Genomic DNA, 22854 nt, shown 5'->3' on the forward strand with positions numbered 1-22854 from the left:
AGATTGGGGGAATGTCAGTACTTTATCAGGAATTAGAATTCATTGAGTTGTACCATTATGACTTTTATCTCTATGAATATATGCGTCAATAAAACGTTAAATATAGCTTGGTGGTGCACATCTTTAATCCCGGCACTCTGGGAGGTAGAGGCAGGTGGATCCCTGTGAAATCAAAGCCTTCTTGGTCTATATAGCGAGTTCCAGGGCAGCTGTGACTACAAGGAGACCCTGTTTCAGGAAAAAAAAGAAAAAAAAAGTTAAATTATAAAACAAATCATTATGCAGGACAAATTGAATTTCACCCAAGAGCTTCCTGTTTATGACTATGCACTGATGGAATTCAAGTGGATGCTGGTTGCTCTGGGCACAAGGATTAATAAAATACAATTCATACTTTCATGTTGTTCCCAACCCATCAAGTTAACAGACACATTTGCAACTAAAATATAATTGAATAACTGAAAATATGAGCATTCTAATCCAAGTAGGATGGTGCTGAGAGGGCTTCAGCAGTACCTGAGATACACTGAAGGTTGGCAGTGTGGAACTGTTGAGGTCCTATGGTGGTAATCAGACTTAAGGTCCAAAGATGTATCTTTTACGTAAGTGAGGGGAGGATAAACACACAAGTAGCTGCCCCGCACATGTGAGGCACAAATGTTCTATGGCTGTAGTTGCCTAGCTTCAACCATTTGCGCCATTTCTCTGCAAAGTGGTAACAACAGATGCTCAGATTCTTTGGCAAGAGAGACCAGATTTCTGTTAATCCACTAGACAAGGTTTGGCAAACAAGCTGTCCACACATCCACACAATCAGGTGATCCACTGGGATTACCTATACCCAGTGATTCTTTTCCCATAGTCAGAAAAACATCCTCTCTTAAAGGATTGTGTTTCAGTGGACATGGGATTGGGCAATCTTAGAGTGGAAACAAGTGATTTTCTTCTCATAGAATGGCATCTCCTGAACAGTCACAGCACAGCTAAGCCTCTTGCAAAGGAAAGGTGTAGAAGTTCCTTGGCCATGCACAGCCATTGACACTACAACGGATGCTAGGCCAGTGAGAGCTTTCAGGCCTGGTGTACAGTTTTCATAACATACCTTCGCAGGAGTAAGAACTTAAAAAAAAAATAGTCTTGAGACATCTACTTAACGTAATAGCTTCTGTCATTATAAGAAAACAAAATCATGGCTCCTTAGGTACATGTGGACTTTGGGTTCACACTTCAATAATGTTGGTATTCTTTACTGAAATTGATAGATGTTTTATTAGTCTATAAAGGGTGAGTGATTTTTGAAATTTAATTTATAAGCATTCATGTTAGAATTTCATAAAGTATTCTTTCAAATCAGGTATTTCTAGAGTGACTGACTACAACTTCAATGGCCAGTTGCCATGTATTATTAAACTCTTTTTTTTTTCTTCCAAATCTTCCAGTAGACGTCTAGAGTTTAGCTAGAAGTTTTGGCTATGATACAAAACAGTGATGGAAAACATATGAGCAGTAACAAGTTTTAATCTCGCTCTTCAGTACTAACATGGACTAATCTGTGGAAGCAGTTTAGTCCAGTATGACCCAGGGTACAGCCACACGAGAGGCTGTTGGTCTGCCTGTGTTTTTTCTTTTCAGTGTAACACTTTTTCATCTTTTCTTCTTAAAGGGTCTGAGAACATTTACATTGTAGATCAGTAGTACAGGGTGGATAAATTCTACTTCCAAGAAAACTACTCTCTTCTGACAAGGTATGTTTTCATATCTGTATTACATGTTCCAGTATACAATTATTTTATTGTTAATACTAAGGAAACATTAATGTTATTAATAAAAGTTTGTGAATTAGACCTAAAATTTCAATGGTAGCTCTTTAGCTCCTTAATTCAGCATTATAAAAACTCTGTAATTAGAATTATTTAATCTTATGTCTTCATCATTAAAGCTTTACCATAAATGTTAATATGATTGATTTTTAAAAAGTATTTAAATAGACATCTTACATGATATTTTAGGAAAATAACATTACTTTAAAAATTAATGTTAATGAGGTTTGGGTATATTAGATATAATTAAATAGTTTTTCTTTCACCATGTAAATCTATGATACTATCTAATGTTTTTAAATGTGTAAATTATTCAAACATCATTTTTACTTACACATTTGAAAAATCATGCTTTTCCTTGATAAATGTCTTCTTCATTCTTATACAATAAAATGCACTGGACAAGAAAATACTTATACTTATCAGCAATAGTTTAACCAGGTCTATATTCTATAACAGAAGATGAGAGACTTCTTTTCATAAAACCCATACTCAGAATAACAAAAAGATTTCCTTTGTCATTTCCCAAATTAAATTTATTATATCTTAGATTTTAAAAATTAAACAATGCATTCACTACTCTGAATAATTCAAATATAATATAGCATTCTTTCCTGTTAATCTAGTTAGAGGAATGGATTCCAAGAAATACACATGCTGTAAAGACTGAGTCACAAAGAACCTGAAGGTTTTTTTATGTATCTTAAACTTATCTGTTGCTCTAAAAATAAAGTGCTTAAAAATTTTTTTTTGTAGTCTCACCAAGAATCATGAGATGTGAAGAAGGAAGGAAGGAAGAGGAAGGGAGGGAGGGAGGGAGGGAGGGAAAGAAAGAAAGAAAGAAAGAAAGAAAGAAAGAAAGAAAGAAAGAAAGAAAGAAAGCCCAAGCCCCAACTCATGTAAAAACATCGTGCTCCTGTTTTTCGTTTGTTCTTGGCATGAAGCACTGTAGTACAACAGTGGGAAAGAATACAGGCGATGCAGCCTTCTGTTACAACTAACCACTGTATTAAAAACAAGCATCTTGATACCTGACCTGAGGTTTGAGACAAAACAGATTAACTTTATAAGCACTGCAGGAAACATCAGAAAAATGGAGAGGCAGGAGATTTTTGTTTTTCAAACAAAAAAAATGGATGTAGTAAAGAACCAAATGAAGGAGAAAATCAGTACCAAAGGAAAAGAAATAACAGCAAATTCTTTAATTAGAATGCTATTTATATGTCTAAGGTAAAACTAATTGCAGTGTTGTTATTTTATTTTTTTATTTATTATTTCTATTTTACGTATAAAAATGTATTGCCTGCATGTAGGTAAGTACATCCATGTCATGCAATGCCTGAGGAGGACAGAAGAGACTGTTGGATCCTGTGGAACTGGAGTTACAGACAGTTGTTAGCTGCCATGTTGGTGCTGGGATTCGAACCCAGGTCTTCTGCAAGAACAGTGTTCTTAACTGCTGCGCTATCTCTCCAGCCCTGCAGTGTTGTTTTAAAAAATATATTGGATCTATGAACAAATGGTACTGTGACTAAATTTCCAAATGCATGATTGGACTGTTATTAGCTGATAAGGCTGTGCCTTGATTATATCTGCATGTAGTCTAGATTTCTCTATGAGAGATACATGGGACATGTTGTGGTACATTTATATACTTGAGCTTAAAACATACCTGTGAACTGACAAAAAATGTTCAAGTAAAGGAGAAAAGTTGCAAGTGAATCTTTAAACATGGGAGCACACTGACTTATTTACCCAATAAAGGTTTTGAGAGGAAATACCATTTCACTTAGACAAGATTTCCATTCCAAGTCTGCAGGTTAGTTAAATGATAAATAGGAAGTCTTTATACTTCTTTGCTACATTTCTAGTGCTATTATGAAGTCTTCTAAGAACCTGGCCAAATCAGAGGAAATTCTGTTTGCTTGCTAGAAGTCACCTTAAGGTGAAAATCCATTCAGAGAGGTTATGAGCATGGTTGAAAGCCCCATCAGAGTTGTTAGAAAGCTGCATCAGTCTGCTGCCTCCAGGAGTTCTGGTTGCACAAAGCCCGAGATTCTTCTATAAAGAGTTCCTTGGAGGGATGTCTCAGAGTTTTTTCTCAGCTCTAAAAGGCTCTGATTTATTAATAACAGTAGGAGCACTGGGATAAAATTCCCAAGAGTCTTTCATTAAGACTGGGACTTGAAACCAAACCCAAAGTTTTCCACAAGTAAAAAACACTGGCAAAACTGGTCTAAATCAGGAAAATATTGAGTCTTCCTGAGAACAATATACAAATATTTTTTAAAGTCTTTAAAATAGTATAGTCAATAGTATAGCTGCCAAAACTAATAAACTTAACTTTGAACTATTTTAACAAACTCAGAACAAATTCATACCACTTTAAATAAGCAATAATATTAACCTACATATTCTTTATGGATAATAGAAGAGGGTACTGGTGTGCAGTGCTCCCTCTTATCCATGCACTGCAATATTTATTCAGTGGTGAATAGCTGTGCAGCTGAACTAGCAGAGGTGTAAGAGCTTCACAAGGGCTTCTCAAATATACTGCAGAGACCCAGCAACACCAGAGGGCAAATGGTAAATTCCTCAGGGAATCAAGGTTGGCCTTACTCTTCTTTGTAAGCAACTGGGATAAAAGAACACGGAAAGATCATATTTTTTATGGCTACTATTAGACAGAACTAGCACAAGCTAGCACTTTTGGGCTCTACAATATACTTTTTTTTTTTTTTTTTTAACAGCTGTAGGTAGGTACCAGTGGCCAAGGATGCTAAAGGAGTACTTTCACTGGCATTAAGGCAGAATGTTCCAGAATGTTCTGGAACCTCCACCAGGAGGCAGTCTCATAGAGGTGACAGGCCATGAGTATACAGGCCTGTAACTCTTACCAGGGAAAATGTAAACTGCCATGCAGAGCTGGCTGTCTTTCTTTATCAACCAGGGCAATGTTCCTCCATTGTGACAGGTATAGCTAAAACTAGCACTCAGAAGTCTCAATGTCATACTTTCTTTTACCTCAGTTTTGAATAAAGGCAAAGAAGCTGTAGTGAAACATTATCACTCTCAGCAGGAAACAGAAAGGGAGGGACTGATGCTTTAATGCCCCAGGGGCACCTAGGGCAGGATGTGGACAAGAAGCAAGCCCATCATTGTTCTGTTTCCTGGCTCCCTGCCCTCTATACTTGCTCCTTATCCTCTCAAGTACAAATTCTGTTTCTCACAATCTGATCCTGTTCCTCTGCTTGAACCTCCTTTCAGCACTGGGGGTTTCTCTTGAGATCACTGAGGCAACTAGGCTAAAGGAATTTTTTTCATCAGCATGTGGAATGCATAGAAATGAGTCCAGTCCTCAATCCTGCTGCCAGGCCACATGGAAAACCAAGATGTGTTCTTGGCACCCACTCTGGAACTCTAACACATTCCTCTTGTTATGCTTTTTTCCATAGTTTGCTTAGTTCTATATTTCAAATACTTTATATCTTAAAACAGCTTTTATTCTTATACTGGGAAGCTAAAGCCCATATGACTCAGTTTCTATGACAAAAGACTTAAGTGGAAACCAATCATCTTAAAAAAAAACCCACACCAATTTTCGTTTCCTATAAATTAGAAAATGGGAGTAGACCTCCAAACAACACTGGGGTAGGTATTTTTTTCTTTGCCTTCTAGGAGAAATAGATCAGAACAATGTCCATGGGAAAACTTTGTAGCACTCATGCTATCTGGTGCTAAAGAAGGGGTAGAAAAAAGCAAAGTATATATTATTGTCAGGCATGGTAACGCATCCCTATAATCCATAACTAGGAGAACTGCAAGTTTGAGTTCAGTGTGGGCTACAAAGAAAGGCCTTTTCTCAAAAAACAAAACAAAACTCAAGATTGTTTATATGTTAAATGCAGCACAAACTACGCATGAGAATGCATATGCCAGTCTATCTATCCCTCTTATTAGGTATGATACTCTATTTCAATCTTTTTCAAAGTTATGCAGGTTTTTTGTTTTTTGTTTTTTTTTGTACAGGTGTTCTGTTCTCTATTGGTCTTGAGCAGTAATTGAGGGCTATGAAAATGAGGGCTATGAAAAAGAGAGAAACACTCGAATGTCACTTTCAAAGTTCTGGTCACCCATATCTAGCATTAAGAGTCTTTACATTTCCAGATTTGGTATATACAGTGGAAAATGTTACTAATTTAGACTCTTATTTTATTTGGGATGTGTGTGGGGGGGCAGGGGTGTATGCATATATACATGCATGCACAAGGTGTATTTGCCAGCACATGAGAAAATGGAGGCCAGAGACCAATATCAGGTTTCACTCACTACCTCTGTCCCAGCTCTCCACCTTACTTTTTAGACAGTCTCTCAATCTGGAAATCGACACTTCTGCTAGAATGGCTGTCCAGGGATTCCCTGGATCTACTTGAGTTTTCTAGACAGCTGGGAAGTTACTCATATGAACCTACAGCAATGGTAATAGCATACAAATTTAAACCAGACAAAAACCCAGCATAGAAGGGTAAGAAGCTCCGACCTTAGCTGAAACTAGTTAAGAAACTATAATATACAGAGTTGGGTGTGGGGGTAAATGTCTGTAATCCCAATAATTGGGAGACTGAGATAGGAAGATCACCAGTCCAAGGCCTTGCTGCCTACAGAGTAAGTTTGGGGCCAATCTGGGCTAAACTGAGACCCTGTTTCAAAAAACAAAGACTACATAATAACAACAAAAACAAATTGCAATTTGTAAATATACCTGAGCAAAAATCAGACATCAGACAGTAAGGAACCCATGCTTTGAAAGTTAGCGTTGATATACTCCAGATTTCTCTCTCTCTCTCTCTCTCTCTCTCTCTCTCTCTCTCTCTCTGCCCCCCCCCTAAAAACAATGTAGTCCCTACCAAGGACAACTAACCAACTCGATGGAACTTCATTGATGAATCAATGAAGAATAAAAAAAGAAGTCAGATGGTTTGAATGAGATGTTAGACAATGGAAGAAACTAGAAGTAAAAAAAAAAAAAAAAACAAAAAAACCCCCAACAAACCAATGACATTGTGGAAAAAGTGACCAATGATGTGAGTGAGGTTGGGTAGGGTAAAAAGAAATCAGTTAAGGAAAATATCCACTTGTTGTCTAAGAGACCCTGATGATATCCATGGAAAGTGACATAAACATTAGGCAATGGAAGGATTTTGGGAATATAAAGTTAGTTATGATAATCTGTTTTTTAAAAATATTTATTAATTTTCTAATAATAAAATTAATATTTATTGATTATTAAATTAAAAGGAAAAAAAAAAGAAGACAAAAGTCACCTAGGGGTTGGGAATGCTCAATTGGTAGAATGCTTGCCTAGAAAGCAAAGTCCTGGGTTTGATATCCAGCACTGCATAAACAGGGTGAGGTGATGCACTTCTGAATCAGGAGTTCACGGTCATCTTTGGCTACATAGTAAGTTTGAAGCCAGCCTGGAATATGTGAAACTGTCTCAAAGAGTTAAGTGCACGCATGTGCACACGTGCACACACACACACCATTCACAGATTGACCATCAGAGTTTGTAATCAAGGCAATATATTTGTGCTGGCTCTTTTTGTATTTAGAAGTATACTAAATAGGGATTTTTAATATTTATTTCACAGAAAATAATCTAATTAAAAAATATTTTATTATTTTTATTTTATGTGTATGTGTGTATTGCCTGCATGTAGGTAAGTGCACCCGTGTTGTGCAATGCCTGTGGAGGACAAAAGAGGCTGTCGGATCCCCTGAAACTGGAGTTACAGACAGTTGTTAGCTGCTATGTGGGTGCTGGGATTGGAACCCAGGTCTTCTGCAAGAACAACTAATGTTCTTAACCGCTGAGCTATCTCTCCAGCCCCAGAAAATAATCTAATTTTAAAAGTATCTTTGGAAACATTCTGTGGGTTAAAAAACATTTCATTCAAGAAATATATCCTATTTTAACTGTTCCCTTTAACCAACAGAATGTGCTTAATTTTCTTGTATCATAAAGAATTCTGAAGCCAGGCAATGAACGCACATGCCTTTAATCTCAGGACTCAGGACAGAGGCAGGTGGACCTCTGTAAGATGAAGGTCAACCTGGTCTACACAGCAAGTTCCAGGCCAGCCTGCGGTACAGGGAGAACATGTCTCAAAGACAAAACAAAACAAAAAAATTCTGTGATTCTGTGATAAGTGTCCTTGTGTATTGTTAGAATTATTCTCAAGACCAAGACTATTATTAAAATTCAGAATAAGAAAATAAAACAGATCTTTTTGTTTTTTACTTTTTTCAAATCTAAGCAACTTAGTTTTAATTTCTTTTACTGCAATTCATCTAAAGGTGTCAAAAGGTGAGGCCTACACCTTTCAGTAAAATTGGTTTCACACTTGAATGCTGTTATTATGGACATGTACCACCACTGATGGACCTAGCTTTTTTGAAAACTAGCAGTACTTAAGCTCCCTCCCAAAGCAACTTCTGAATTGCTTTAAAAAGTTTTATATATTTAATCTCATACTACCTAGCAATGGATAAGAATGCCATTTTATCACACTCTTTTCCGCACTAGAAATGTATATAACATATGTTCTATCTGTTGAAAGTCTAATTTTACTCAATGTCTCCTATATCCCAGGGCAGACTTTGACTCAAGACAACATGAAGGAGTCTATGCTGTTACTGCTTCTGGCTGTGTGCTCTGCCAATCCCTTCTTCAGCCCTTCACACACAGCACTGAAGAACATGATGCTGAAGGACATGGAGGACACAAATGATGATGATAATTCTCTTTTTCCAACAAAAGAGCCAATGAACCCTTTTTTCCCTTTTGATTTGTTTCCGATGTGTCCATTTGGATGCCAGTGCTACTCTAGAGTTGTCCACTGTTCTGATCTAGGTAAGAATGGAAGTCAACTTTGTTTAGAAGAATAATGCTATTCTGACAAGTTAATAGGAGTCACTGAACTTTCAAGACTTTTTATTCACTGTAAAGTGTTTTATTCATATTCTTGGGTGGAAAGTGGGTGTGGTAGCCCATACTTTCAGTCTATACTACTTAGAAGGCCAAGACAGGATTGTAAATTAGAGGCTAACCTAGACAACAGTAAGAAAAATGAGGTGGAGGTAGAGTGTCACTTATCACCCTGGCCTTGATCCCCAGCACTGCAAAACCAACCAACCAACCAACCAACCAAATGTTTAAGAATGTGCCGACTATAAAGCATATCTACATTTACTTAAAAATTCAGAATAAAAAGAAAATAAGGGGCTGGAGAGATGGCTCAGTGGTTAAGATCACTGGCTGCTCTTGCAGAGGACCTGGGTGACCAGCACCCACATGACAATTAACAGCTGTCTGTAACTCCAGTTCCAAAGGATCTGATGACCTCTTCTGACCTCTATGGGCACTGCATGACATGTGCATTTACATACATGCAGAGAAAGCACACATAAAAATGAACAAGCAAAAAAAAAAAAATTGGGGGGGTTCTTTTTGAGACCGGGTCTCCCTGTAGCCCCAGCTGTCCTGGAACTCACTATGTAGACCAGGCTGGCCTTGAACTCACAGAGATCCACCTGCCTCTGCCTCCTGAGTGCTGGGATTAAAGGCGTGCGCCACCATGCCCGGCCACAAAATTTTTTTTTTTAAAAAAAACAGAATCTTACAGAGGATTTCTTTCTCTTCTCAAATCTAAGCACTTCATTTTAATTTTCTTCACTGTAATTCATCTCAAGTTGCCAAAAGATGGAGCTTGCACTTTCTTATAAAGCTTTACAGTAACAAAATAAGGTATATACCCAGAACAATGAAATGAATCATGTAGATCTTATAAAACCTTTAGCTATTTTAAAGGTAATGTTCTATTTGTTTTGAATGATTTGAATTTAGACCTGTCCCCAAAAAAGTGACTGAAAAAAAGTCTCTTTAAAATTTATCATTCTCTGCTGAGTAACCTCATTGTGTTATGTTTTTGTTGCTGCAACAAAATAAGGGGAAAAACCATTTATTTTGGCTCAGGGTTTCAGAAGTTATAGTCTATTAAGCAGGGAGTGTGTAGCAGAGCACAGTAGCTCAACATGGGTATAGGAGGAAGGAGAGAGGAGAGAGGGAACTAGAGGGAGAGAAAGGGGGAGAGAGGGAGGAAGGAGGGGAACTAAGGGGGAGAGGGCAAGAGAGAATGCCTTATACTAGCTATCTGCTTTTTTCTCTTTTAATCAATCTTATTCCCAGCCTAGGGAAGATGCCACCCTTATTCAAGGCAGGCCTTCCCTTTCGATAAATCCTTTCTGAAAATGTCCTCAGAAATACTCTGAGGTGCACTTCATAATCCAAACAAGTTGAAAATCAAGACTAGTTATAAATTAGCATATATCAACTTGACACCCAAACAACTTTTTAAACTGTAACATTTCATCCTTGGTTCCAAAAGACTTGTGTACATTTTATGCAAATTGCATTCAGTCCATTTCCAAGAGCCCCGTAGTCTTAACCATTAACAACATTCTCAAAAGCACAAGCTGAAACTTTATTCTGAGACACAAGGCAAACTCTTAACTATGAGCCCTGTAAAATCAAACAGAAGTCAAATACCTCTAAGATACAATGGCAGACAGTACATTCCCATTCCAAAAGGAAGGAATAAGAAAATAGCAAGGAAGTACTAGACTAAAGTAAGATAAAAACAAAAATAAAACTTAGCAGGACAAACGTTAAATCCTATATATCCATCTCTAGCATCCAGGGCACATGGTGGCATGATATGAGCTTGGAAATTCTTGGGTAGTCCCTCCAATACGGCCTTGCCAGTTGGAGCCCACATGGCCTCTCTCCTGAGCTAGCTTTGCTCAGTACCTACTACTTCCTGTGACACATATTACACATTCCTAGGATCTTTACAATTCTGGAGTCTTCACTGCATCTTTAGTTTCAGCCTCACAGTTTTATAAATCACCTTCCCAGGGCCTATCTGTGGGATTCTAACTCTGCCAATAATGTCTGGCTTCCTAGGTTTTCCTTTTCTCTTTGAAATCTGGGTGCAAGCCAACACGATCACATAATTCTTGCATTTTGCATCCCTGAAAAACTAGCATAACGAGGACAATAAATTTTCCTGTCAGCTTGAACAGTGGCCAGGCCCACCTGCCCGCTGCTTCTGAGTGTCTGGATGGCTGAACACAGTAAAAGAGTTCCCTAGGCATTCTTGTGTAGTAGGATGACCTGACAGCTCTCTCATCCAAGCAAAATCTTCACATGAACTAAAGACATGACTCAGTGGGTAAGAGTGTTGTGAAGGCCTGAGAGACTGAGTTTGAATCCTAGCACCCATATAAAAAGCCATGTGTGGCTACCAGAGCACCTGTAACACCAGCAGGGGATAAGGGCACAGAGACAGGACTGCTGGGGTTTGCTGGCCACTAGCAGAGCTCCATGTTGCTCAGTAAGAAACCTTGTCTCAAATGAATAAGGCAGAGAATAATAGGATATTATAGGATATAAGAGGATACCCAACAATTCTCCTCAGGCCTCTATATGTGTGCACATGTGTACCCCCTCCATGTGCACATACAGCACACTCACATACATAGTAATTACACACACATATACCCCATACACACAGATACATATACACAAATACATAAAAATAAATTTGAAAATCATTTCAAATGAGTTAAAAACATTTACATTCTTGAATCTGCAGTTGCTAGGGTCTAGCATGGCAGCCTGAAAGGAGGAAGAGGGAGGGAAATGCCTTTGGTAGCTAGCTAGCTCCCCAGCCTTTTATTCTAGTTGGAGTGCCAACTTATAGGCTGGTGCAACCCACAGTTTAGAAGAGTACTGTCCCTTAGTGAATCCTCTCTGGAAAGACCTTCACAGACATACCTAGAGGTGTGCTTTACTAGTCTTCTAGGCATATCTCAATCCAAACTAGCTTGAAATCAGATAAATCATCACACTTTTTTCTTTTTGGTCTTTTTGAGACAGGGTCTCCTTATAGCCCCAGCTGACCTGGAACTCACTATGAAGACTTGGCCTTGAACTCACAGAGATCCGCCTGCCTCTGCCTCCCGAGTGCTGGGATTAAAGGCATGCACCAATACGCCTGGCAATCACACTTATTTTTAAAATGCTTCTGATGAAGGAACATTAAAGAACACACACACACACACACACACACACACACACACACACACAGCTCAGGGAAGGATGTAATGGGCATGCACATCAACAGTTATATTCAGCTATTTCTACTTAAGGGAATACTAAGATTTACTCCAGTATGGAGGCCAAGGTCAGGCTACGGCTCCCACTCAAGGGCCGACCATCCATCAGGGTAACTTTCTGAGCCTGTCTGAGAAAGCATTAAAGTGTCTAGACATTTGGTGGCTCTTCCTCCTTCAGAAAATATAATTCTCTTTTTAGCTTCAACTCATTAGAGGCAGGGCAGAAATAGTTTTAGCAAAATTCATATTATCAGGAGAAGCCTATCTGTAAAACTCCAGTTTCCAACAAAAGTTCTGCATCATATTCGCTTTCTCTCTCTTTTCTCCTTCTGCCCTAGCTCCTTTACTCATTTCCTCTCTTAACTGATTTTTTTTTTTTAAAGACAGTGTGCTATATAGCCCAAACTGACCTCACACTGGCTATGGCTACAAAGATGCCCTTACAGGCATGTGCCACTATGCTTGGCTTAAAATTAAGGTACTCTAATAAACAAAAGACCTTTCAATTTGCTAACTCTTTAAGTTACCTACCTTACCTCTTCCTGCCTATCAGTTTAATTTCTTAAAAGGATTGTTAAAGTATATGAAGAAAAATACATAGGGCTGTGGAGTAGAATGTAGATTTGGGTATTCAAATTTTGAATTTGGGATATTAAATATACAACTTCTCTTTTAAAAGTACGGATGATTCTATCAAAAATATGTAAATATCTGCAATTCACTCAAAAGTGGATGAAAAAGATGACCTGATAGACGGACAGTAGAGCTACTATAGTAAAATTTTGATGGTAGGAAGTAGATAATGAGAACTAGGGTGATATCATAATAAAATGTTGGGAAAAATCAGGAAGGACCCATGTTCATAAAGCATAATGGTTACATAGAATGTACAATGGTACAGAGGAGGTGCACATACTCAAAAAGGTTGACCACCTATGGAAAATAAAAAAATGAAAAATTATTATATAAAGCTTTCTGCTCATTTTTTTTCCTCATAAAAGAAAGGTGGGAAGATGGAAAACTTCAAATCTTTAGCTATTTCAGTATTTACTCAAAAACACAAAGAAGCATGCAGCTGTGCAGCTGTACCTTGTTCTTTTTTTTTTTCTTTTTTTGGTCTTTTTGAGACAGGGTCTTCCTGTAGCCCTAGCTGGCCTGGATTCACTATGGAGACCAGGCTGGCCTTGAACCCACAGAGATCCGCCTGCCTCTGCTGGGATTAAAGGCGTGCGGCGTGCCGCCCGGCTCTCCTCTGTTTTTTTTTAAAATACAGCATCCACCTCTAGTTCCAGCTGGCCTAGAACTCTCTAGGTATGTGGTCTTAGAGCTCTAGGCCTCTCCCTCCCTAGTAGCTGATCGCCAGGCTCCAAAAGGAATCTTTCAATCAAATTCATTCTTTTTTTTTTTTAAATATTTCATTTATTATTTTTACTTTACGTGTACAAGTGTATTGTCTGCATGTATGTGAGTGCACCCGTGTCAAGCAATGCCATGGAGGTCAGAAGAGGGCTTTAGATTCCTCTGGAACTGGAGTTAAGGACGGTTCGTAGCTGCCATGTGGGTGCTGGGAATCGAACCTGGGTTCTCTGCAAGAGCAGAAAGTGCTCTTAACTGCTGAGCTATCTCTCCAGCCCCTGTACCTTATTCTTTTAAAAAATATTTTAGCTGGGCGTGGTGGCGCACGCCTTTAATCCCAGCACTCAGGAGGCAGAGGCAGGCAGATCTCTGTGAGATCCAGGCCAGCCTGGTCTACATAGTGAGTTCCAGGACAGCTGGGGCTACAGGGAGTCCCTGTCTCAAAAAAAGAAAATTATTTTTGTTTTGTGTGTGTGCACGCTTTGCCTGCCTGTATGTAAGTGCACTATGTGTGTGCAGTGCCAGAAGTTGCCGGAAGAGGGCATTTGATCCCCTGAAATTAGTTGTTAGCTGCCATATGGGTAGTTGCTGGGAACTGAATCTGGATCCTCTACACAAGAATGCTTTTAACCATTCCAGGGGATCTGAAGGCCTCTTCTGGCATCCATAGGCTTTATATGACATGGGTGCACTTACATACCTGCAGACAAAACACTCAAACATATAAAGATTTATATAATAAATAATACTTGTAAAAAAAATGACAGCCAGTTAGAATTGACTACTCACAGTAGTAAAGTTTTTAAATATTTTGGCTCTACTTTTTAAAATTTGTTATTTTATGTGTATGAGTGCAATGCCCTAGGAGGTCAAAAGAGGATATTGGATCTTCTGGAACTGAAATTATAGATTGTTGTTAGTCACCATGTAGTGCTGGAAACTGAATTTAGTTTCTCTGTAAGAGCAGCCAGTGCTCATAACTGCTGAGCCATCTCTCCAGCCCCCAATTTTGGGTCTTAAAAATGATCAAGACCCACATGCTCCAGCTTCTCACTACCCCACAGCCTACAAATCTGCACAGAAAGCTAGTATTCTTCAGTCATAAATGCATCATATAAGCTGTGCCTCAGCTGCCTGTGATATCTGCACAAAGATCAAGTCTATCCTACCACCATTTATTTCTCCTTGAAACCAGCCAGATCCCAAGCAGATTCCTTGTAAAAATAAAACAAATGAGGTACGTTACCATTTTTTACAACTACTATGTTACTGGGTAATAGTTATGTTTTTGGGGGGGGGGGATCTTTTTGAAACAGGGTCTCCCTGTAGCCCCAGTTGGCCTGGAACTCACTATGTAGACCAGACGGGCCTTGAACTCACAGAGATCCTCCTGCCTCTGCCTCCCAAGTACTGGTATTAAAGGCATGTGCCACCACACCCAGCTTATAACTATGGATTTAGAAAATGTACATCTCTACAATATTACTGATCTTATCTTCAGCATGAACATCTAGCATCTGTAACATGTTTGTTTATTTCTCAGGTTTGACTTCGGTCCCAAGCAACATTCCATTTGATACCCGAATGGTTGACCTTCAAAATAATAAAATTAAGGAAATTAAAGAAAATGATTTTAGAGGACTCACTTCACTTTATGTAAGAATACATGCTCATATTTTCAAATATTTAAATGAAGATCCTTATCACTGCTGAAATGATTCATTATATTACATTGTATAAAGACATTTACTTTCCTGTAGGTGAAGTATGGAAAAATCCTTGCGTTTAGCCCATTAGAAATTATAGGTCTAATTCAATTAATAATTTAATTCAATCATGTTTATTAACAGCAAGGTAAAAGACTACTGGGATGAGAATTTAAAATCTAGTCAGTTAACAATGGTTACTATTCACTAAATGAATAAGAAAAGAATTATTTACATCAATCATTGATATAGTAAGAAATCTTTATTCAAAACCACTGACTTAAGACATCACAGATTTCTAATAGTAGCACATAGAATATATTTAGTTGGCTAATAAATTCATGTATGGTATCTTTTCTTGATCTTTGGAAAGGAAAAAGAATTTTGCCTTCCTAAATTTATTAACATTGCCTAACAATATGAGCCTTCAAGCAGACTTTCTGACTTAATCTGTAATTGAGTTTGGAGGAAGAGCCTGATTCTACACTGCCACAGACATGAAGATGGAACTCCCACCTGACTTGCTGAGCTGAGGCTGTGTGTGCTAGATGAATAGCTCTAGCTCCATACTATCTGGCCTTGTGAGCCAGGATTGCCTCTTCCAGGCCATTTCTCCATACGCTCAGGTTATGTCAAAGAAAATAAGCGTACAGCTGGTCATCTCCAGAGAAGGTAAAACACTAAGAGGAGAATGCAGAGAACACCATAACCATACTAGGCCCCTTGCACACAGGCCTAGCTGTGTGTGGAAGGATCAAGTACAGAACCTGTATCTCAGCAATAGAGGTGACCTTACCTCCCTGTCACCCTAGGTGAAAGACACACATGCTGATCAAGTTAGAGGCATACTGAGGGAAAGGCAATCCTCATATTAAGGCTGACTAGCAAGGTGGTGTACCCAAAGCCAATGTTCCAATGTTGTACTGCCTGGTAGCTAGACTTTGACTGCTCCTTTGCTTTCAAATTATGCATACAGCACATATTCACCATATAAAACACAGTTTCCACATACAGAACATATACTTACAACAGAACTCATTTAAATATTAAGACAATCAGCAATAACACAATAGATTCTACCAAAGATTCAGTTAGCCCTCCCTCACTAGCTTCACAACACAGAAAATTTTGGAGAACAAAGGTCACCATTTTACCGTTAGAGGCTGGAAAAGATATATGTGCATATATACATATGAAATTTAAAAAGAATTTGGAAGTATAGTCTGAATGCTTCTACCACTTTTTCAAACCATATTCAACTTAAACGCAAGAATAATAACTAATATTTCATTCAGTACCAGAGCCATAAAAGTTTTAGGTCAGTATATCATTATTTTATTTTAGAAATATTTCAGGAAATCAGTAAACATATACTCTTTTTCGTTGAGAAATGATATGCTAAAAGATGTTGGGAACATTCTTATGTCTATTTTTTTTTTTTTGGTCAACCTTTATATTGTATTGTGTGAAAGGTAAATGTTCTGATGTCCAGTGAACCTAGGCAAGGTTCTTGGCTCTACCACTGCCTGACACTGGAAGAAGTTGTCTTACCCTCCTCAGCTGTAAGAAGGGTGTAATAATAGAATGGATTCTGTAGAATGTTTTATAAATGAGCAAATACATATAAAGTGCTACTCAATGGTGGGAATTTCCTCAACTGTTGACCAGTATTACTGTTAGACTAGTTTGAATAGACTGACCAAAAGTGCTAATGTAAATCACTTTCTTTTTAATTTTTTATGAGACAGATTTCACTGTGTTACCCAGGCTGGCCTCAAACTCCTAGGCTTAAGTGATTCTCTTGCCTAACTTTCCAAGTAGGTTTAATAACAGCTGTGTGCCGCTGTTTCCGGGCTATAAACTACTTTCATAAGTAGGTGCTTTATACTTGAAATGCAGGTATACTGCATAATTTTAAAAGTTTAAGTGCAATATCATCTTATATATCATCTATATTTAAAAAGAAATAAATCTTAGACATTCTAGGAATCTTTGTTATATTTCTAGCTGCTTGTTCAGTGCCGGTTCTTTCACAGAAAAGACAGTATATTTAGAGAGTGAGATCCCTGCAAATGCTCAGGCCTCCCTGCTTACTTCCTGCTGCTATTACAGACACACTCTCCATAACTTGTCCTAGTTATGCACACTATACTTTTCTTGTTTGTTAATGATGAGTCTGGGCCGTGTGATTTGTCAGTTCTTTGTGTAAAAGCCAACACTGAAAGTACAAATGACCTGAGGTTATTTTGCCAGCTTATCCTGCCAGGCACTGTATCAGTCAACACTTGACAGAGCTCAACAAAAGTTGAATGAAAGCTTTTACCCTAGTGTTATTACTTATTATTATTATTTTTTAATGTATCACAGGCAAGTCATGTTCTTCAGTGGTCCTGCCTGCCTGATTCAAAGGAGAGAATAATTTCTGCTAGATTTACCTTATGAAGTCAAGCCAAGATCATAAACTATCTTTGTGATCTGCTGAGTTTTTAAATCCCGAACCCCCTCTGACCCACTTCATTTTTCTGCTAACTAAAGGAAAAGAAAATACACTCTTAGTTCTATCATATACTCAGAAAGGAGCCTGTTATGCCAGATGGCACAAGATATAGTTTACCCTCTTTTCCTAGGCTTAAACTTTCTCAGATGAAACCTTAACAGTCATGGTATATCAAGAAGGAGGTTGACGAAAATGAAACACAAAGGCCAGAGACTAAAGTAAATAAACACACTGATGAAAGGAGTTTACTGGGCAGCAGTACATGTGCTAAGGGAGAAACAACTATGTGAACAATCCCAGTAAGGCATGTTGGCTCCACTTGGGAAAATAAAGAAGGACTGCTACATAACAGAAGTGTGGATAAAGTTTATAAAAGAAATGAATGTCAGGTTGCTTGACAGAATCAGACAGTCTATTATTAGAGAGGGACAAAGATGTTTTGAAGATTCTAAGAAACCTGCCATCAACCTTGGTAAACATAAAAAATTATTTCTGTCCAATATAGCAATGATAAAAGAATTGAGAGCTACATCATTTGCAATGTAAATGGTTACCAAGGTTACCAATGGTCACAACATGTTTCAGTTTTCTCAAGACCTTCTCTATTTTGGTTATGAAATACCCATATCCCAGAACCTCATGGTATCAGCAGATTAAAATGGCTGGTCACAAGGCTGAGCCATGAGCCTCAGACATGACATGAAGGAGTCAGCTCGAGAGAATACAGTCACTCTGGCATATACTCTTCCCTGTGGGGTTAAATCTCCTCTGAAGAACACTGCCCTGTATCCCTGAGAAAGAGCCACAGAACTGAGAAGTAGGGGCATTTCTCTATTATCTCCTCAAGGCCTGAAAACATGCCAGAATGCTCAGGTGCTTTTGAAGGTGTTTCCCCTCGCCATAGGTTATAGGCTATATCCTACAGGCTTCTACTCTGAAATGGTCAACATTAGCACACATGTAAGAAGGGAGGTTTTCCAAGTATATGAAGGCATGCAAAAATATACTTGGTGTGCACTAATCTTTCAGAGTAAATAGATTTTAAAACAAAATAAATATTGGTCCCTTTCATTAAAGGTTGGGTGGAGGGTGATGCCTCAATCATGTGAATATATCACCTACAAAAAGATAAAAAAGATGACCATGCATCTAACTAACATCCATCATGAAAGCTTTGTACTGTTCCAACTCAATAGTAAATACTTTTTAAACCTGAAATTGGAAAAGGGAATTTTTCATATTTAATGTACAAATGGCAGAAATTATATTGATTTCCACAATTAATTCTTATAGAATATCAGTTAATCAAATCTACTTCCCTAAATTGCATATTTTTCTATACTTTATCCAGGCTCTGATTCTGAACAACAACAAGCTAACAAAGATTCATCCAAAAACCTTTCTAACCACAAAGAAGTTACGAAGGCTGTATTTATCCCACAATCAACTAACTGAAATCCCACTTAACCTTCCCAAATCATTAGCAGAACTCAGAATTCATGATAATAAAGTTAAGAAAATACAAAAGGATACATTCAAAGGAATGAACGCTTTACATGTTTTAGGTAAGTTTTTCAAATGAATGGGACATCTTCAAATTGTAATTAACAGGCAAATCTTTACATTGTAATTAACAGGTAAATATAGATTATTAACTTTCAAAGATAAAAAATTAATTTTTGAATCTAATACACTATTATACACCAAATACAATATGAAAGAAACTTTAGAATACTTAAGGAAAATTTTTGTGATATTTTCTCTTTTTCAAGAATCTTCCCTGACCCCCTTTGCTCTGTTTTTTTGAGGTGGAACCTGATTTTCAAAAAAATTATATTATTAGGGCCGGGAGTGGTGGCGCACGCCTTTAATCCCAGCACTTGGGAGGCAGAGGCAGGTGGATCTTTGTGAGTTCGAGGCCAGCCTGGTCTACATAGTGAGTTCCAGGACAGCTGGAGCTACAGGGAGACCCTGTCTCACAAAGACAAAAAAAAAAAATTTATTTAATTTAAAGGTAATATGTTAATGTATTATATAAACTTCTCAAATATAATGTACAAAATTAATTCTGATGTTATTTGGGATGCAAATCTAACTTTTGGTTATCTAAGATTATATGGAAGTTTTTTTTGTTGTATAATTTAAACCTTAGCATTTTATTTCTAATGCCCGTCATGTAACTATGCGATCTACCCACAAGAGTCATTCAAAATCCTGAACAAGATTCATACTCACTAATCCACTTAATTCAACCAAGTACCTGGAACTTACCAAATAGCCTCTTATTGGCATTTCTCTAAAATTGTATTTCTGTTAATCACATTTTTTGGAGACAGCCGACTTCCTGTAGCTCCAGCTGGCCTGGAACTCACTGTGTATGTAGATCAGGCATGGACTCAATCTCACAGAGACCCACCTGCCTCTGCCTTCTGCATGCTAGGATTAAAGGCCTGTGGCACCATGCCCGGCTTTAATCCCATAATTTTTTTAAAAATTAAGAAGCTAGGCTAAGGATAGTTCAGTCAATAAAGTGCTTGCTGTACATGCATGAGGACCTGAGTTTAATCTCCAGAACCCACATAAAGAAGTTGGACATGGTAGTATGTATCTATTATCCCAGAGTTGGGAAGCAGAGACAGGCAGAGATCCCTGGAGCTCACTGGCCATCTATGTAGCCTACTTGGCAAGAGATCCTGTCTCAAAAAAAAGAAAAAAAACAAAACAAAAAAGAAAAACCAAAAAACACGAGGTAGTTATGTATAATTAATTTATGTCAATGAAAAACATTATGGAAACAAAAGGTGGATGGCACCTTAGAGATGACATCCAAGGTCGATTTCTCACGCGTGCGTACACACACACACACACACACACGCACGCACGCACGCACGCACGCGCACAGGACAAGAAGTAAATAGATGATCAGTTTTTACTGGTACACTATTACTGCAACCACACCATCATGCTCATGTGATAGAGAAAACTAATGTCATTTATGTAAAAGTTCAAAGCAAAATAAAAATTTTAAAAAGGAAACTGTTATATGCTCCAGTATATAAAATTTAAAGGAGCTGGGCATGGTGGCGCATACCTTTAGCTCCAGCATTCAGGAGGGAGAGGCAGGTGGATCTCTGTGAGAACAAGGCCAGCTAGGTCAGCTATGGCTACAGGGAGACCCTGCCTTAAAAAAAAACACCAAAAAACAACAACAAAACAAATTTCAAAGCAATACTTTTCTGAGGTTGAGAGAAAGAAGAGTACCAGGTATACAGAAGGAAAATGAGTGTGAATGATAAAGATCACAGTTCTAAAACATTCTTGGGCTGTGTCCCTCTGTACTATGAGTTTCTATGATGAATAACTTTGTACTAAACATGTGATTTCTTCCACAGAAATGAGCGCAAACCCTCTTGATAACAACGGGATAGACCCAGGGGCATTTGAAGGGGTAACAGTATTTCATATCAGGATAGCTGAAGCAAAACTAACCTCAATCCCTAAAGGTCTGTGTTTATTTTACTTAAAATATGATGTTCTAAAAAGTACCAGCTTTCAACTAGTACACACTGTTATACTACCATAACTACATTATAATAAGAAATCCTTGTGCCAGTGTATCTGATCAAAGGAGAATGAAATTTAATGCTTTTTTCATATACAAATTGAGAGTCCTATGTGGTGATCTTTTTTGACAGTATTAAACCATAATTTTTTTCCCCAGTGAGAATAAACATTAAGAAGCAATGAACTTTTTATTTTCCTTCCCTTTTCTGACATTTACTTCTAAACCTGTCAGTCTATGGAGTGCTATCGGGAATTTTGTAGAACAAAGGGCAGAGCAGGCTGGATGGGGCCATAACCTATCCTCGAGGTGGATGAACCTGTGAGGCCAGACAGGGGCAGCGCTGGCTTTGGCAAGAATAACATGCCACAAAGAGCTCTACACTAACATTTTCCCTGGAATGCATAAAGAATACAATACATAGAAAGGCTTTTGGACAGTGTTTGGCACATAGTAAGTGACAATATATTCTTACCAGAAGGAGCCCTGCATCTTTAGTCCAGATTCATGGGACCTGAAGCTGGTACTGCAAAGAAAGGTGCTCATTCACTGTGCTAGACAGGTTACTTCCAAATTTGCAATGTGATGACTAGCTGGGTAGGATACATTGTATTTCTTGGAATTCATGCTCACAATTTTGCTTTCCTTATCTCCAACAAAGTTGCTCTCTCTTTTGATGTCTCTGTATATCAGAAATATTCCATACTGATAATATTTTTCAATTTCAAATAGCTCTTCCAGTATCTACTAGTAAAAACAGCAACTTGATCACAATCCCTCTCTACTACCCTAACCCAGAAATGTACAAAACAAACATAGAATTTTCCCAAGAAGTAACTAGTCTAATCCAAAACCACACAAACTACTTTTATTTCAAGTTGAATTAAGGGACTATCTAAAAGAAACCTAATATCTTATAATTTTTGGAATAATGACCCCCCCCCAAATACAAACTTTACCTAATAGGTCAAAAATATACAATCCTAGGGGCTGGAGAAACGACTCAGCAGTTAAGAGCACGGGCTGCTCTTGCAGAGGACCTGAGTTCAGTTCCCAGCATGCACATGGCAGCTAATAATCTTCTATAACTCCAGTTCCAGGGGATCTGATGCCCTGTTCTGGCCTCTGTGAGCACTGCACAAATGGGTGCACTTACATGCATACAGACAAAACATTCATACACATAAAAATAAATAAAATCCCTTTCCTATGATAGAAGATGGTATGAAGCACAAGGAAGTTAGAACATGAAAGAGTGACGGTAGAGGGAGGGGACAAGGTTAAGATTTGATAAGACAGGAGGGAGCAGGCATGCCTGGGAGGATGGCATGGCTATTCTTTAAGATCTAGCTTAGAACAGCAGGCATTGCTATTCCTTCCTATACTGCAAAAGACCGTAATTACAATTCTCTTCAAATTTAACACATGTGCATAATTTTTAAGATTCTATCAGAGCCTTAGAAATTGTGTTTTTATAAAAGAAATTTGAATCAAATTATCAACTTATATAAGTATTCTGTCATGATGTCTCTGACAGCCATAAACCAATTTCTTTTTTAAAAAACATTTTATTGGAGCTGGGCATAGTGGTATATGCCTGTAGTCTCTGTACTTGAGAGGCAGAGGCAGGCAGATATCTGTGAGTTTGAGGCTAGCCCGGTCTACATAGTGAGT

The 22854-nt window shown here is 38.0% G+C and overlaps 2 protein-coding genes across 4 annotated transcripts in view; one reads left to right on the forward strand and one right to left on the reverse strand.

Annotated features, from left to right (window-relative positions):
- The window catches only part of Cenpp (centromere protein P), a 244387-nt gene that overhangs the window by 101766 nt on the left and 119767 nt on the right, over positions 1-22854 (reverse strand). The gene's annotated exons all lie outside the window — the stretch shown is intronic.
- Aspn (asporin) overlaps positions 1486-22854 on the forward strand; it is a 28814-nt gene continuing 7445 nt past the window's right edge. The window contains exons 1-5 of the mRNA XM_008852898.3: positions 1486-1745; positions 8473-8733; positions 14959-15071; positions 18970-19183; positions 21011-21121. Of these exons, the coding sequence (XP_008851120.1) occupies positions 8496-8733; positions 14959-15071; positions 18970-19183; positions 21011-21121 (676 nt within the window). The 5' untranslated portion in view covers positions 1486-1745; positions 8473-8495. The remainder of the gene's footprint in view (positions 1746-8472; positions 8734-14958; positions 15072-18969; positions 19184-21010; positions 21122-22854) is intronic.

This window comes from Nannospalax galili, unplaced genomic scaffold (assembly GCF_000622305.1).
Source record: "Nannospalax galili isolate Female #2095 unplaced genomic scaffold, S.galili_v1.0 scaffold1532, whole genome shotgun sequence".
NCBI classification, from domain to species: domain Eukaryota; kingdom Metazoa; phylum Chordata; class Mammalia; order Rodentia; family Spalacidae; genus Nannospalax; species Nannospalax galili.